General features: G+C 36.8%; 1 protein-coding gene across 14 annotated transcripts; it reads right to left on the bottom strand.

Annotated features, from left to right (window-relative positions):
- Positions 1-5,615: 5,615 nt before the first annotated feature.
- On the bottom strand, positions 5,616-16,507 carry ccdc13 (coiled-coil domain containing 13). 14 transcript variants are annotated; one of them, XR_002292229.2, is made up of 17 exons: positions 15,521-16,507; positions 13,690-13,856; positions 13,430-13,578; positions 13,167-13,309; positions 12,998-13,069; positions 12,802-12,918; positions 12,166-12,270; positions 11,896-12,066; positions 11,619-11,795; positions 11,104-11,301; positions 10,916-11,022; positions 10,367-10,429; positions 10,165-10,270; positions 8,983-9,093; positions 8,820-8,850; positions 8,278-8,711; positions 5,812-5,897 (listed from the first exon to the last, which is right to left on the bottom strand). XR_002292229.2 is itself a non-coding variant. In XM_023965308.1 (16 exons), the coding sequence occupies exons 1-16, from the start codon at positions 15,563-15,565 to the stop codon at positions 8,545-8,547; spliced, it is 1,932 nt and encodes a 643-aa protein (XP_023821076.1). In that variant the 5' UTR covers positions 15,566-16,499; the 3' UTR covers positions 8,175-8,544. The 14 variants fall into 14 exon arrangements, 11 of the variants coding, with proteins under 11 accessions (XP_020566828.2, XP_020566827.2, XP_023821076.1 ...); XR_002292227.2 differs by having other exon boundaries at positions 10,165-10,273; positions 15,521-16,499; XR_002292230.2 differs by having other exon boundaries at positions 5,616-5,897; positions 8,820-9,093; positions 10,142-10,273; positions 15,521-16,423.

Here is a 16,507-nt window from a genome sequence, read left to right as displayed (position 1 = left end):
GAGGCCGTTGATGAATAATAAAACACTTTGGACTTAATGGGGAAATTCAAAGGACATATTCCTTTTGCCTTTCTTGTGGTTTCCCAATCTTTGTCTGCAGTTGCACTCCACATGGCTACATACACAAATGTAAATAGAGATTGTAAACTTCCAGAAATCTATGCATTATTATCTGCAGATTTGACTCTTGCGTCAAAACAAATATTCCTACATTTTATATTTCTTCAACAGACTGTGCGAAAAAAACAAAGCGAGTCCGGGTGTTATGCCTCCTTTTCTTTTTTTCTACTTCAGTTTTTTCTGCTTCTCTCGACTGAAAACTAAGTAGCCTTTTTTTAAGGATGCCCTAAAAAGGCTTATAATCTGCAAGCTATGATCATATCTGTGAGCCAAATGTCAATGCCACTGTGTCTGCATGGGCCGAGGGATTTGTTAAATGAATGTTTGTGAAGGGACACCCCCCCCCCCCACACACACACACACACACACTGCCACACTGCCTTCCAGCAGTAATTACAGTTCCTGCAGACAGTATCAGCTTTCTTCTGCAAGATAAATGAGCAAATATGAAACTGTCATAGGTTCTTGTACAGATATATTGTACAGGTTATGAATGCATTATTACTTTCCAGCATGTATGTCGCTTTTTCTTTTCTATCATGGCCATGAGGACGAAGCCACAGAAAGAAATGTGTCCAGAGCGACAGAACAACAACTAGGGGGGGGTTCAGGCTGAGTGTGCAGCGAGACCATAGTGAGGACCTGCAGCGTGTCAAAAGATAGCATTTTTTAAAGATGTGGCCTTGGCAGAGTCCATTTGTTTTACTGTCAATTTATGCCCTTCAACTGCTGCACTGAATAAAAAATAAGAAAGAAAAACAGAAAAGATGAAATGATGCAGATTCCCTAAAGTTGTGTTATGTATGAATGTATTTTTATTCAAAATATTTCTATATCCATTCTTTACAGAGAAATCAAGGAGAGCCCAAAAACAATTTTTCTTCTGGGCTTTTTAAAATTAATTTGATCATTTGTTTGTTGTCTGTTCATTTTCAGTTGCACCAGCAGCTCAAAAAAAGATGGACGGACGGACGGACGGACGGACGGACGGACAGACAGACAGACAGATAGATAGTAAAAATAACAGTAAAATTATTATAATAATAAATGTCCCCTGCACACATACGCATTATATGAAAAACAAAAACAGTCCATTAAAACCATGAGGAAGTGGACCTAATGCAAAGCCTACAAAGGTAAGTTTTTCATTAAAACCCTCCACAGAACATGAGACCCTCTCATCCTCAGGTGAGCAGTTCCACATGCAGGTCAGCTCCACGGTGCTGGACTGAGGCTTCGCTGTGGGTTTTTGTTCGGACTCAGCAGCAGAACTGCCCCTCATGACCTGAGCTCAGACTCTGGGAGGGTCAGGAGCAAAAATGTAATTCCGATAAAAAAGAAGAAGAAGAAAAAAATCCAATTCTAGTAAGTTTTTATTGACATATAGAAGAATCTTGAAATCAGCATAATATTTCTGCACATACTCTTTTCATTGCCTATATTTAAATGGAATGTTTACCAGCTAAAATGGTTTTAATGAATGTGCCAAAAAATGAAACAAGAAAATAAAACAAGTCAAAAGCCAAAACATTGTTAAATATAATTTAAAGGAGGTAGTTTTCACAAAGTGTTTTTTTTCTAACTCACTAGAACAAGGTAGATCGGCACTTTATGGCATCACCCTCTTTGAACAACTTTCTATTCATGTTAAGGTTTCTTTTTTTGGTGTTAAAAATGATGTGTTTTCCTATTCCTGCCTGACGTCTGATGTGAGATATTTCAGTGCTGCCCTTTGTTCAAGTGTTGTCATCAATATTTTATAAATTTAATATAATCATTTACTTCTAATATTTCTTTTTATACGTTAAAAAAAGTTTCACATTATTTGCCAAAGAAAGAATTTACTTTAAAAACACAAGTGAAAGGCAGCACATGTGGTTCCAGAGGTGAAATGCAAAATGTGACAGTTGTTCAAGTGTGCCTGCAAACTATTGCACCATCATAACATCATTATTGCTGGAGTTTTTTTTAAGTGATCTTATATGAAACTGGAAGGGCCCCTTATTTTTTTTTACTTTTTTGTAGGTTAGTGATGAGATTGATGATCTCTTAATAAGGTTTGTGGTATTCAAATTTATTTTTATGTGTAAGATTTTTCATTCCTTTCATTCCGATAAATTAAAACTATTTTAATCAAGCTCCCATTTCCTAGTTTTTAGGTATTTTTTTTCTTAAAATACCGCTTAAAGTAAATGTTTCTGCCCACTTCCAGGATTTATCCAATTTACTAAGGCCTATATATTTGTTCTTAAAGTGCCACTCTGACCATCTTTTGATCTATTATCAAGGTGTTCCCAGCGGTCTTTTCATTAGGATGATGCCGTTTTTAGCCAAAATCAAAAATCCTGTGTCGTTCTCTATAGGACATAGTTTCTGCAGAGCGACAGGAGTTCATTAGTAATGTACCCCTGAGTTGTGGGTGGGACCACTGTAGCATTCTGTCTACTCGCTCTCCCGCTAGCTTACAGCCCCTCACAACCCCAACCTAACATTACAGAGGCAAAAAAATGTCAAGCAACATTGATGCTATTTTTGATCCAGATTCCAGCTCAGATACGTCCTCCGCCATCAGAAAATTGCCACAAGAATGTGTTTAAAACACCAAAAACACAGTTTTCATTGAAGTGGGTCTTTAAATCAGGGCATCTTGTCCACTATCTTCAAGGGCAGATAATTTGACTGGTTTACAGTCAATTTAAACTAAAAAGGCATGTTTTTTCCCGAATTAAGATGGTGAATTTTTGCAGTGCATTTGTAGACACAAGCCAAACAAAAACACAATAAATGACTTCCAGAGTTGCAACGACTGAGGAGCCTGGATGTTATCTGCTCTGGTGAAGCATCGTTTTTTTTTTTTTACTCCACCCATGGACACCAACTTCATCAACATCTCTCTTCTTAACGCATGTGAAAAGAAACGCTGCTACAAGAATCACCAGCCTGTGATGAACCCTGATAAAAAAAACTGAAACAGTAAAGGGAATCTTTTTTTTCTCTCATTGCAGTTTCTCTTTAAAAGTTGCTCAAAGGCATAATTAGGGGCTGCCACTCTGTGCATGAGGCTAACTGCAGTTTAGACTTGTGTCATGTTGGAAGAGATGCAGAACATTTACGCATCACTTGTTGTCACTCACTCTAATGCGATGCTGCCACTTTCACTCCTTGTCAGACTGATGAAAAGAATTGCATGTCTGATAATGCCTGTCATCCATTTTTAATTTCTGCAGAGCCAGAGACAGCCGTGGAGGCTTTGGGTCTTGTTTACTTGCAGCTTTTTTGTTATCCTGGGAGAAGGGTTTACATCAATTCCTTTTTCTTACAGACAACAGTTTTTTCAAGGCTGTTTTATTTTATGTCCCCATGCAGCAGTTTTGACTCTGAATTGTTTCTGATTGTAATGCAGTTCTGCCTGAGAGCTTGACCAGCACTTTTCCATGTGTTACATATTTTTTATCATACACGTTCCATATTTACCTGACTACCAGCAATGGAAATTTGTCCTTTAAAGTTTTCTTATTACTTTTGAACCTGAATATTTCTGAACCACTGCATTCTACCGAAAAAAAAAAAAAAAAAACTCCTTTTGGTATCTTCTAAGGACATTTGTGGCTTTTCAATGACACCAATAAGGGCTTGGTAATGTTTGCATTAATTCTTCTATGTGTTCAAGAGTCTGTTTAAAAGGAGTATTTATAACCATTCGCAGGGAGAGGGCTCTAGGATTTGTAGTTTATGGTGAATTAAAAAAATTGGACAGGACATTTTTTCCCTTCTGGTAGCCTAAAATGCAAAAAGAGGCAGCCCAAAAATTAGAAAAAAACACAAATCTTAAGAAGAAAATCACTGCAAAGTGATACAATTTTCTGTTCGTGCAGCAAGGCATTTTGCCTGACTAGAGGTCTTATTAAATATCAAAATTTAGTTCCAGACAAGCATTGAAAAAGGGAAACGTTAGCTAAAAAAGCTAAGATAGAATGACTTTATATTGAATGTTATACAGCCTGTTTGCAGTTTTTTGTTGTTGTTTTTTTGCTATTCCTAAGCAAATGGTTTGTGTTTTTTGAGTTTTTATGAACCCAATTGTGGTTTATTTTGATTACAGTGACAAAATAAACTAGAGTAATCATTGGAAATGACTCATTTTAGAATAAAATGGGAATAAAATGAGAATCCTAACGCAAGTTGGTCTATCATAATAAATCTAAATCTAAATTTTTGAAACTTGTTCTTTGCATTTGACCAAATGGGGAAGCAGTGAGCTGCAGACAAAGCTTTGCTCGGGAACCATTTGGTGGATTAACAACAATAATGTATGTCAGGCTAACTTGTCAACATTGTCAAACAAAAAATTACAGTGAAATCGCAACTTGAGTTTTTTTTAGTCTTAAATGACATTTTTCTACTGTTAAGAATATCAAGAAAAATGATTTTAACTCATTTTAATAATCATTTATTTATTTCTAAATCTTGGCTCTTGATGAGACATAAAAATTCTAAACTGTGCTCATTGGAGGAAAGAGAAGTTAAAAATGTCATGAATGTCTAAATAATAAAATAAGGTTTTAAATCTTTGCAAGAATCAAAAAGTTTATTGTTTTGGCTTCTCTCAGAATGACTTACTTTTTTTTAATCATCCTTTTTCAAAAAAATAAAATATATAATTAAAAACAAATAAAAATGAAACCAATCATTCAAGGAGTGGGGAAACTCTCTACATCCTCTTTTATAAACATTGTCCCAAAATGTTACGACACATCATTTGTTACAAAACTTTCTAAAGCTTCTGCACTCCTTTTAAAATGGCAAAGTTTATGTTTAGTATTCTTCAATAAGTAATCAAAGCTGGTGAGCAGTCTTTTGTAAATTACATCCATGTGTCATCATTTTATTTTTGGAAAACGTTTGAGAATCGACATTTCTGTTTCCAGAAGAAGAAATGTTAAACTACTGCCAGAATACTTATATAAATGAAAATCACCCAGCTTAAGGACAGAAAACAGAAACATTGTGCCATACTGTGATAAACAGATTTTAGCTATTTTTACTCAAATAAAACTAACTAGCATCTTGTGTTTATTGGCTGTTAATTTATCCGGGTTCTCCTTTTTTCCCTTTGGCCTACATATTTCAATTGTTTCCTTGTTCCATTCCATCTGATTTAACTCATCTTATTTCAAATAGCCAAGCAAATATATGATTGTTTTCTAAATAAGTATTTTGGGGGCAAAGACATGCAAAAAGAGACAGACCCAGAGGTTTGGGGACCAGGAAAGTAGCAGAAATGCTCAAATCTGAGACGGAAAAGGCACAGCTAAATGAGTCATGAAAAGACATAAACCAAATGCAGCTGTTGTGTTGATTGCTTGTATAATCCAAGCTTCCTATAAAATGCGGTTAACTTCAGTAAAAAACCTACACATGTCATTATCAGCGTCTTTCTGTTCACTTTGATCCGAGAGATAAAACCGGAGCGCTCCCGGAGAGTTTGCCACATCTTAGAGAAGACAACAAGTAATTACTTTATTTCTACTTACTGTAAATGAGCACATTAGGGCTCAGCTGTTTATTTTTCTACCATTACATGTAAATGAGAGGTGCGGGGAGATGAATAAACTCATAGATGCACAAACCGTTCCTGGCCTGCAGAGCGGTTCACAGATCCCTCATGCACTGATGGCTAACTTTAACCTCTGCGTTCGCAGCTCCGCTGTTTACTTTAGTTTCTGGATGCAGTCAATGGTCTGCAGGAAGCATTGGTCCAGAACGTGGGAATACCTCTGAGGAGGAGGATGGATAAAGGAGTCATTCAAAGCTGGAATGACAAATAGCCGAAGCTGTTTACGTATGCTGTGTTTACATAAGGTTGTGTTTGGTTTGGTGGGTTATTGGGCATTTTGGAATAAATTGCACCTTTCTGCGTAATACAGCTAGATTAAACAATAATAAAATTGTTTGGCGAGGTGTAATTTATTTGAAGGTGATGACACTCCTAAATATCTGAAGTCAACAAGGCTAGTCATAATGATCTGTTTAATTAGTTTCACTGAAAATACTCTGTAAACTCGACTGCTGGACAGTGAGCTTTACTTGAAAGCCAACTGAAAGGGGCCCATGTTCCTATCAACTACCATAAATCAAAAAAAGAAAGTTGGCATTTTAGGTAAAAACAAACTATAAGTGCAAACATTTCCGAGCAATTAAGTCAGGTTTGTGGATAATAACAAATATTCCCATTAATTCCTGATACTGAGCAGCTCTGCATGGTTTCAGATGGGAGGCTCACCGTATCTTTGCCGCACAAAATGACACAACATCTCACTTTGTCACATAAAAGGGTGCCACAGTGTCTATCCAGGAGTTTTTCCACACAGGCTGTTTTCTGTTTCTACAGGCATAAAGGCTTCTTCATCATAGCCAAACTGATATTTTTGTCTTGTGGCGGTTACTAGTTTGGCCCAGAGGGGACCTGCCAATCTCCCCCGGGCTTCTGGAAGACATAGAGCAGCGTTTGAATCAGCACACTAAGTCAGCCATGGTTTTAAATTAAGCGTGATGTTGGGAAGGCAGAAAAGAGGAGTGGGGGTCTGCGGTAACTGTTTTGGCCGCGTGGAAAGAAAATAACTCGGATGTTGGTGTGACAGTTTAGCCTGAATGTCAGGGTAGCCCCCCTCGTCCCGTCAGCCATTTCCAGTCAAGGTCTGAACGATATTACTTGCCCTGGGGAACATGTGGAGGACTGCAGCAGAAGCTCAGATTAACATTCGTTATTAACCACAACTCCCACACAGTTGATTCTAAGTCCGAAACGATTAGCGCTATTTTTCAAAAAGCAAGAGTGAACATGTTTGTAATTTGAGTTAGACTGCAGTTTAGCCTGGTCTTTTACCCAGTTTAAGACTTACTTCAATGACTATCCTGTTTTTGGTGTTTTTATCACAATCTTGTCTCGTTTTTCTGATTATGGAGGACTTACAGAAAGAAAATTAAGATTAAAATTGCATTTCGGAGTATTTCTTTATTCAAACTGTGCGGAATCAGGAGCAGATCAAGAAGAAGATATCACGCTATCAAGTGTACAACATAGCGTCGCGCTAGAAGCATCTTCCCTCGGGTAGTGAGAGGAACTCACCATTTAGAGTTACACTTTTATTACTGTGGATGGCTGAGCAGCCAATTCATTTTTTCTACCGTTTAGAGCATTTTACAGAACTGGTTTTATAAAATTGCCTCTAATCTAATGTATTCCATGTATTATTATGTATTTTTCCTTTTTGTCTTGGTGTTTCTTGTTGTCTTGTGTGGAGAAAACCCTGCAGTTGTTGTTCCGATGTTATTGAACTATTACAAATGTTAAATAAACCATCCATTCTGATGCATCCACTGTCAGACAAATAGATCCATGAACGTCTTTGTTTTCCTCGTCTGAGCTGCAATCCGGATCTAACTGTTCGGCTGGATGGCTCCGACATTCCTCGCCATTTTTGTTGCACCAGTAATAGGTTGGAGATGTGAAGGGCTGTAAGCTAGCGGGAGAGTGTGTAAACAGATGGATGACGGTAAGTGGAGGTGGGGTTATACCACACCAACAGTCTCGCCCACAACTCAGAGGCTGAGTCTGAGTCATCAGTTTCTGATGACATAAATGAATACATTAGAGTAGAGGTATTTTATAAAACCAGTTATGTAAAATGCTCTAAACGGTAGGAAAAATGAATTGGCTGCTCAGCCATCCACAGCAATAAAAGTGTAACTCTAAATGGTGAGTTCCTCTCACTACCCGAGGGAAGATGCTTCTAGCGCGACGCTATGTTGTACACTTGATAGCGTGATATCTTCTTCTTGATCTGCTCCTGATTTCTCACAATTTGAATAAAGAAATACTCAGAAATGCAATTTTAATCTTAATTTTCCTTATATTTGTCCTAGACTACACAGTTTTTTTTTAATTTTGGTTAAAAACGGCATAATCTAACTAAGGGATCACTGGGAACACTTTGAAAAAAGATCAAATATGATCTGAGTGGGACTTTAAGTACAGAAATCTTGCATATCTGTGTTTTTTTTTCTCTACATTTGTTTAATTTCCTGAGAATTTTCACAAATTTAAATCACATAAAAGTAGATAAGAAACCGTTTGATGGAGTTTGAGAAGCTCACCAATGAGAAACTTTTCTGCTGCCATCAGGGCCAAACTGAAGGTTTTGTCATAGTATTACAAACTGGAAAACCATCCATGAGGTTTAGTGGCCGTAGAAGAGAACTTCTTCCCTGCGGGCTGCTGTTTGTCACTTGTGACAGGAGAAGGTAGCGCTCAGCTGGAAGTGAAGCTGAGCAGGGACCAGCGAGTCCTGCTGGTTAGTGTCGTGTCATTGCTGTCACTGAGCCTCCGGGAAGACATGCTCCACTCGTCTCATCGTGTCACTTTTATCCTGCAGGTCTCAGTGAGGAGTGCTCTTTAGCAACGCCTTCCGTGCAACTGCTCTCCTCCGGGTGTTTAATCGGCCGGGAGACGACGACAGACAGTTCAGTCCAGTTTACATATGATGGACAGAAACGGCGTCCCCGCCGCAGCACACGATCATTCATGTTACCTGGTTTTGGTTCAAACGATGACATTTTAGGGCCAGCTCAAGATGTCCACACTTGTGTCAAAGTTGGAAAACAAACATTTCAAGCAAACTGTCAAACAGTCTGTTTACCTGAAGTGGACTTCTCCAGACTCCTGACACCCTAAGTGACAAAGTCATGCTAACTACAAGTAATAGGGGTATGCAGTAAGAGTTCAGGAGTTAGGAAAAAGTGCAAGAAGTGAAATTGTCTCGACTTTGTCCGGTCATGCGGCGAATCCGCTCTGCTCCTTACTTTGGATGGATTTTTGCTCTTTCCAGTTCCTGCTCCAGAATCACAGCTTTGCGCCGCTCCTCCTGATACTTCTGCTGAACCTCCAGACAGATTCTGCTCATCTCTTTCTCTCTGAAAGTTTCAAGCAACGAAAGACTTTTAGTTAGAATCACTAAATAAAAGGACATGATGGGCTTTCAAACAAGTGTGCTGTAAATGTATTTAACTCTTAGAGTTATTGCCCCAAGTTTGTCAAAACACAACATTTAACTTGCATGACTTTAAAATGTGCAGCATCGGAAACGTTTGAAGAAATGTTCTGTTTGTTTAAGAGCACTTTGGGGATCAACATGAAACTACATTTATGCTTTAGAAACATGGTAAATACTGATTTGACCTTCAGTTCAAATGTATGATGGAGTTTTAAGGCCAGTTTACAAACAATTTTTTTTTTGTATTATGACTTTAAAGTCATAAATTAACGAGAAAAAACAGAAAAGTTGTCTTTTCATCAATTTATCAAAGATGAAAGATGTGGAGCATTTTGTGAAGCTTTATTTCCGGGTATAGTTTAAAAAAAAAAAAACTTCTGAACCTTTGGCGACTAATAATCAGATTCTTGTTAAGCCGGCTTTCCTGGGGTTGGGTGTCGGTAAAGCAGAGTTTCATGTGTAAAATAAGGAGCTCAGAGACACGTTTGGCATCAGAATGCTGAAAATGCCAAAAAGTGCATCTCCTTAGACGAAAATGTCACACAGACTTAGAGATTTTGTGTTTGGTGGAGGAAGAAAGGATGGAAGTGGACAGCTTCATCAACGGGCTGCAGAGATCCCCATCAATGAATAAAACTTTAATAAATCGTAAATCAAACAAAAGAGCTTCCAAACAGTTGTAGCCTTAACCACAAACACTCAGCTCACCTGTTCAACTAAGTTTAGTCGGCCTTAAGTGGCGTTCACTTGCTGCTCTGTATGCCCACTTTCATCTCGTAAATTTACAAGAAAAAAGTCGTAAATTCACGAGATTTAAAGTCTTAAATTTAAATACTACCTTTTTTTCTTTTCTTTGGTGGCCCTAAAACTCCATTGTACAAACTGATTCGAGGTTCCGTTAATTAATTTTTTCCACATGTCCACTCGGATGAAATCAACAAATCGATTGTAAAAAGATGAAAATGTACTTTTTCTGCAGGACGTCAACCACCTGGAGGAGTCTGTCCCTCTCCACACTGAGGACTCTGTATTCACTGGTCTGAGTCAGCCATTCGCCCACATCAGCAGAACATCGAGGACACTTTGAGGAACTGGGACTTCTGAGACAAACATGTACTAGTACCTTCAGCTTTCATCGTTTGATGAATATCTACATTAGTGCAGTGATCATAAGACATGTGCTGACAACACACCTGGATTCGGGACCACTGCCCAAAGCGGGGAGCACCAGTTTATGACCAAACTTTGTAACTGAACTGGAAACATAAAGAAAACAAAATTAAAAAGCTACAATAAACACGTTTTTTTTTTTTTTTATCAATTCCCTTTTTAAATAAATGTCTGTCAGAGAGAAACCTACAAATATTTACCAATGCCATAGTTTGTCCTGATAACCAACTAAATAAACCAACATTTTATCAAAGAAATGCCACGAAATAGTTAGTATTTGTACCATCAGCTCTCACTACATAAAAAAAACTTTTTTTAAAAATTAAACCACTTTTAACACTTTTCATAAGAAGATCTACTCATATTTGACCAAATTTTAAGTAATGAAAAATAAAAATGCACACCTACTTTCCACCTTTGTTCATGACAATAAGTTATATCAGTTGGTATTTTGTTTGATTTTGTGGCTTTTCTTTTTCTTTTTCTTTTTTTGGTTCATTCTGATGTTTAAGGTTGTTGTGTAACGTTACAATTCTGAAGTTCAAAAAAGAAAAATCCATCAGCTCTCATACCCTGAAGAGAGGATTTCTTTGGTAATAGCTCCACCTTCTGGAGAGAAACCTGGACTGCATTTCTTCTGCTTGGCGTCTGACTGCTTCTCCTCACAATCTTCCTTTAACTGATACAAACAAATATTTGACGCAAGAAATCTGTGTTTCAAGTCCATAACAGGATACACGTTTGTTTTTTGTTTTTTTACCTTGATGGATTGTCGCTGAATTTCCTGTAGTTCTCTAATTTTCGCTTCTTTCTCAGCAACCACCTGCTTCAGTTTCTGGACCAGAGTCGTGTTCTCGCTGCTCAGCTGTTGCTTCAAGCTCTTTGGGAGCTCCCTGATTGGTCCACTCTGCTGTCCGCAGAGGTGTTTCATTGCTGTCTGCATCTGGACCTGCTGCTTCTGCCGGAGGTGTAACAAACATAGTTTAACAAAGTCCCAGATTCTTCCAGTTTCATCTAAGTTTTTTAGATGTAATGTAAAAAGTAGTCTTTGTAAGATCTTCCATTTTTACATTTTAGGAAAGCTTTATGTATAAAAATCCCACAAAAAACACAATAAGCACAAGTCTCATTTCTTGATAAATATATGTCTTCAACTGATTTATTGCTTTGAAGATTATGCACAAAATAAGCATTTAGGTAAAGCTTTCTGGTCAAACAGAGACTGAACAATAACCACATTTCAATAATAACACCTATTTGCTTCTAAGGTCCTACCAGCAAGGCATCCATGAGCTCCTCGTCATGTTTCCCCTTCTCCTGCAGGGTGGAGAGCTGGGCTCTCAATGTTATAATTTCATTGGACTGACATGCATTTCTAGCTTTTGCAGCATCCATCTTTTTCTTCATCTCCTTGTTTTCTTTCAACAGGGCTTCATAATCTGCAGATATTTTCTGTACAGAGTCAGAAGCATAACAGAGGTTTGGTAAAATGTCAGTTGTGTGTTGTTGTTTTTTTTACTTTTTTATGTTTTTACTGTTTTGGTTTCCACACCTCAAAGGCTTCCCTCTTCCTTTTCTCCATGGTGCGGATGTAGCTGAGGTTCTTGTTGGGTGGAGGGGTTTTCTGAAAGACACCCACCCCCTGAAACTCTTCATCTAAACTGAAGACACTGGACTGGCCGAGTTGGATCGCCTGCTTCAGTTGCTGCTCAAGGTCCCGCACCTGTTAAACGAAAAAAATACCTTTTTATGTGAAATTCAGCTAAAAGTTTTAATGTGACTTGAATGTTTGTGCTAATAAATCATGATCATGTTGTGTCACCTTTGTCTGAAGAGCCAGTATCTGCTGTGACCGACCTCGGAAGCTTCCAGGGCTGCTGAGTACTTGCTGAAGGTTGACTTCCTCTCCAACTTCGCTGATCAATACCTTTAACAGATTTATCATCCAATCCTGAAGTCACAATTCAATTTTCAATCATATACCTGAAGAACCGAAGCGCTTTACAGTCACAGTCCCATTTGCCCACGGACACACACATTCACACACTGATGGCGCCAACCTACAACCACCAGTGTGGGGTTCAGTGTCTTGCCAAAGGACACTCCCACACATGAGCGGGCAGAGGCGGGATCAGAGGTCGACCGCTCTCCCTCAGCTGACCCGTAAATATAAAACATACCCATCTTAAAACAGCCTTAAATGACCTCGTCCAGATTTTTAAATAGAAAGTGTTATTTTTTCCACGGTGAGCAAATGCTTCTAAACACGTTTATGAAAAACAGGAACTTTTATTTTGTTACCCAAATGCACAAAATTCAAGCAACAGAGTCAAAAATTTGAACTGTTTTTATTATGAATAATACTAAAATGATTTACTTGGAATGTGTGATACAGGATTTATAAATATGAGTGTATGAGAGAGCATGAAGAGAATTCTTTTAGGAAAACATTGTTTACCTTCTGAGCTACTTTCAGCTCCTGCTTTGCAGACTGAACCTGGTTGCGATATTCAGTCATTTTCAGTTCTGCAGCTGCTAATTTCTTCTGCAGAGATTTGACGCCTGGGTTTTCCTGCTATTAGAGGAAAGGAGCATGAGATTAATGTCAGTCTAAAAAAAACTATCCTTCAATTTGGATCGGTTTTATGGTGTACCTCACAATCCTCAGATGAGCTCTTCTCCAGTGGTTTGCTGTCAGTCTTTTCCCCAGAAAGAGCAACTTGAAGCTAAAAAAATGAGTAAAACATAATGCATATCATTGAAATTGTTCCATTTTTTCCAAAAAAAATGAAAGTCCATAAATGTAAATTGAATGTAAACTACCTCTCTTTCGAGCTCCTTAATTCGGTTGGCGCTTTGCTTTGATTTCACCTTTTCCTGCTCAATTGTAACATTTAGTTCTCTATTTTTCTTGGATAACTCAATAATCTTGGTGGCAGCAACAGCTCCTTCCAAGCCAGCTGTGCCTAAATAACATTTTTTTTTAAACGTCAATCATTCACAAAGGATTTGCAGAGACAAAGCTGATGAATACATGCGTGAAAGTGTGTAAAACAGCTGTAAATTGGTTTTAATAAAGCTTGTACCTGCCAAAGCTAATCTTTCTTCATCTCTTTTCTTCTTCAAGTGTTTAATCTCAAACTCCTTTTCGCTCAGAAGTTTGACGAGTCGTCCGTTGACGTCTTCCAGCTCTCTTAGCTGCTCTAAAAGTTTCTGATTTTCATGCTGCAATGGCCTGAAAGAACATCAAATCCCCAAACTTCAGACTTTTATTACACATAAATATTGTATTACAAATAAAAGAAAAAGCTCGACATTAAAATGCAAACATGGTCGGTTCACATGCCTGTCATTTGTACCCGGAGGACTTTCCAAAGACAAATCTGAATCTTCATTGGCGACAGACGCTGCTTCTTTGTCCTTTTTCCTCTCCAGTTTTCTTTTCTCCTGCTGTTTTTGAAGCGCTTCAAACTGAAGCCGCAAGTTGTTTAGTTGAGCGTCCTGGTCCATCGTCTAAAAGAAAGTAAATATGAAATTAAACAGAAGAAACACGGTAAAAACCAATGGGAAACATTTAACTACCGTATTTTCCGGACTATAAGTCGCACCGGAGTATAAGTCGCACCAGCCCAAAAATGCATTATAAAGTAGAAAAAAACACAGATAAGTCGCACTGGACTATAAGTCGCATTTTAACTTTCACAACCTTATATGACACAATCATAGCAGACTGTTTATCTAATAATTTCACAGTAATTCTTTCTCTTACTTAATTATTTATTCCTTTCATGAAGCATCATTGGCCAACTAATACTCTGTTTTCATCCTGTTTTTGTAGAAACAGTTTTCACTTTTATTGCATTTCTGAATCTATGAAATCATTGGAAAATAGAATATTATGTTGTTAGCCTTCAAGATCTTACTGTAAAAAAAAGTTTGCTGATTCTCTGAGTCACTTAACATCCTCTTAACACTTAACATACCTCATACATCAAATTGACCCAGAAACATCATCTCTGTTCCTCACAAATGAACATAACAGGAGGGTTAACAATGTATTTATTTCAATTTATTTCTAATATAAGTCGCTGCGGAGTATAAGTCGCACCCCTTGCCAAACTATGAAAAAAAGTGCGACTTATAGTCCGGAAAATACGGTAGTTTGAACTGTTTTGTCAGACTTTACAGAAATTCGCAGAAAATTATTTTTAAAATAAAGATATAATAAATAAAAGTATATATTGAAATATACTGTTTATTTTGATCATATTTAAATAATATTTCACTATATTTAAATGAACAAATCTCTGATTCTGATGGAATTCATTTTTTTTAAACAGGAAGTACTTATCTTTATTTGAGATGCATTATTTTTTTTCAGGACCAAAAAAATAAATAAAAAAAAGATTTGATTTAAATTTCATTACAAATCTTAGAGGTATTTAACAACAGCTCCTCATAATAAATACAGATGAATTACACAATTAAAAAAATCAAATTGAAATATTGCAAAATTACAAAAATGTCAAAATCCCTGTTTTTTAAGATATTTTTTAATTTTTTATATTGTTTTTTTTTTTTTTTTATACAAATTCGCACATCGTACTGTTTACTCTTTTACTATATAAAATATTGAGGAAGATTGTCCCCTTTTTAAAAAATTATTATCAATCATTTTATCTGCTATACAATGATAGTTGATTGTTTGTTCTGTTTAAAAGATCAAATGTCTATTTATTTATTTTTTATTGGTGGATGTGCCAATTATTATTTTATTTTGAAAAACAACACTGTAAATGTGCACATTTCTGTACTTAAAAAAACCATTTGTGCTCAAATTATAAATATGATTTGTTTGAGGAAAAAAACGTTTTTTTTACTAAAAAAATATATTACTAATTAAATTACATTATAATTTTATCTAAATAGGTATATCTGTGAACTCGTCATAATGTTAGAAAAAGTAATGAAAGAGTTGTTTTGCAAACAAAACTTTCTCCCTTTATCTGTCTTAAATAAATCATTTTGACACGGCTAACCCCTCTAGCGTTAGCATTAGTTTGATGACATCACCAGAGTAACTAACGTGATGGTGACGGTAACTAAGGGAGTAACATTCGGATTTACAAACAAATTCCTCTTCTCGTGTCAGAATTATCAAATAAAAAAAAACTCACCTGCACTTTTAGTCCTGCTGTGTCCTTAAACAAATGAATTGACATTTACTGCGAGGAAACTGGCGTCTGCGATAGGAGCGCTGTATCCATGACAACGGGCTGGTGTGGCTGAAAGCAAGCTGTCGCGAGAGTATAAATTGTTTCAGAAAAACAGGAAGAGTTGAACCGGAGCAACTCATTACTTCCCAATTATCCTTGGGGTAATACTCACGGCTTTTTTTTTTTTATCTAAATATGATCTATTCAAGTAGGAATTGTTCTTGTATTCTCTACAAAGAATGTAATTAATTTTATTGAACCACAATATAAGCACCTTATTTTATTCAGCGCATATATACGGGTAATACATACAGCTTCATTTGCTGCTTCATATAGCCCCTTGACTCCGTAGTAATTATTTTAAAGAGTGCTTTTTAGTCAGTACATCATTTTTTTATTTTGTCAATTTTCACAAATTAAAGACAGAAATAAATTATTTGAAGCGTCGTGGGCGCACTACACGTTTACGCCACAAGATGGCGCGTTGAATGGCCCACTGTTCAGAATAATTTGTGATTGCTACTACTTTAATGGTTTTTTTCTATTTGATTTTTGTTGTAAGTGTAAGCCTAAGTGATAATTTAGTCACGTATATATTACAGATCCATACATTTATAATTATTTTCAATGCTTTGTGTTTAATTACTGTTGTTTACTTATTTTTTACAGGCTGCTTAAAGCCAAGTGTTATACAACAATAAAGGATCAATTAACCGATAGACACAAAAGGCTGAATTCTCATCCTTCTTACATACTGACCATTTGTTTACTGATGAATATACAATAAATTGATTCAGAGCCTCCCTCTTCCCCCATTGTGTACATTAGTGTAATTTTTAATTAAAAAAGGTTTATGGGGCCAACAAAACCAAACAACAAATCGTTTTGTTTTTGCACAATTAGTCATGTAAGAATATTTTGCACAGAGTGTGTGATAATCAGCAAAAA

Source organism: Oryzias latipes, chromosome 17 (genome assembly GCF_002234675.1).
Source record: "Oryzias latipes chromosome 17, ASM223467v1".
Lineage (NCBI taxonomy): Eukaryota > Metazoa > Chordata > Actinopteri > Beloniformes > Adrianichthyidae > Oryzias > Oryzias latipes.
Note: the sequence above shows the minus strand (reverse complement) of the source record. Positions and strands in the feature narration are given on the sequence as shown.

What these genes read in the sequence shown, in the direction of transcription:
- ccdc13 (XM_023965308.1), bottom strand. Translation starts at nt 15,565, where the DNA reads ATGTCAATTCATTTGTTTAAGGACACAGCAGGACTAAAAGTGCAG. An exon ending in TTAAGGAGCTCGAAAGAGAG is followed by an intron (nt 13,070 to 13,166) that starts GTAGTTTACATT and finishes TCATTTTTTTAG; the next exon opens with CTTCAAGTTGCTCTTTCTGG. An exon ending in TCTGGAGAAGTCCACTTCAG is followed by an intron (nt 8,712 to 8,819) that starts GTAAACAGACTG and finishes AACCAAAACCAG; the next exon opens with GTAACATGAATGATCGTGTG.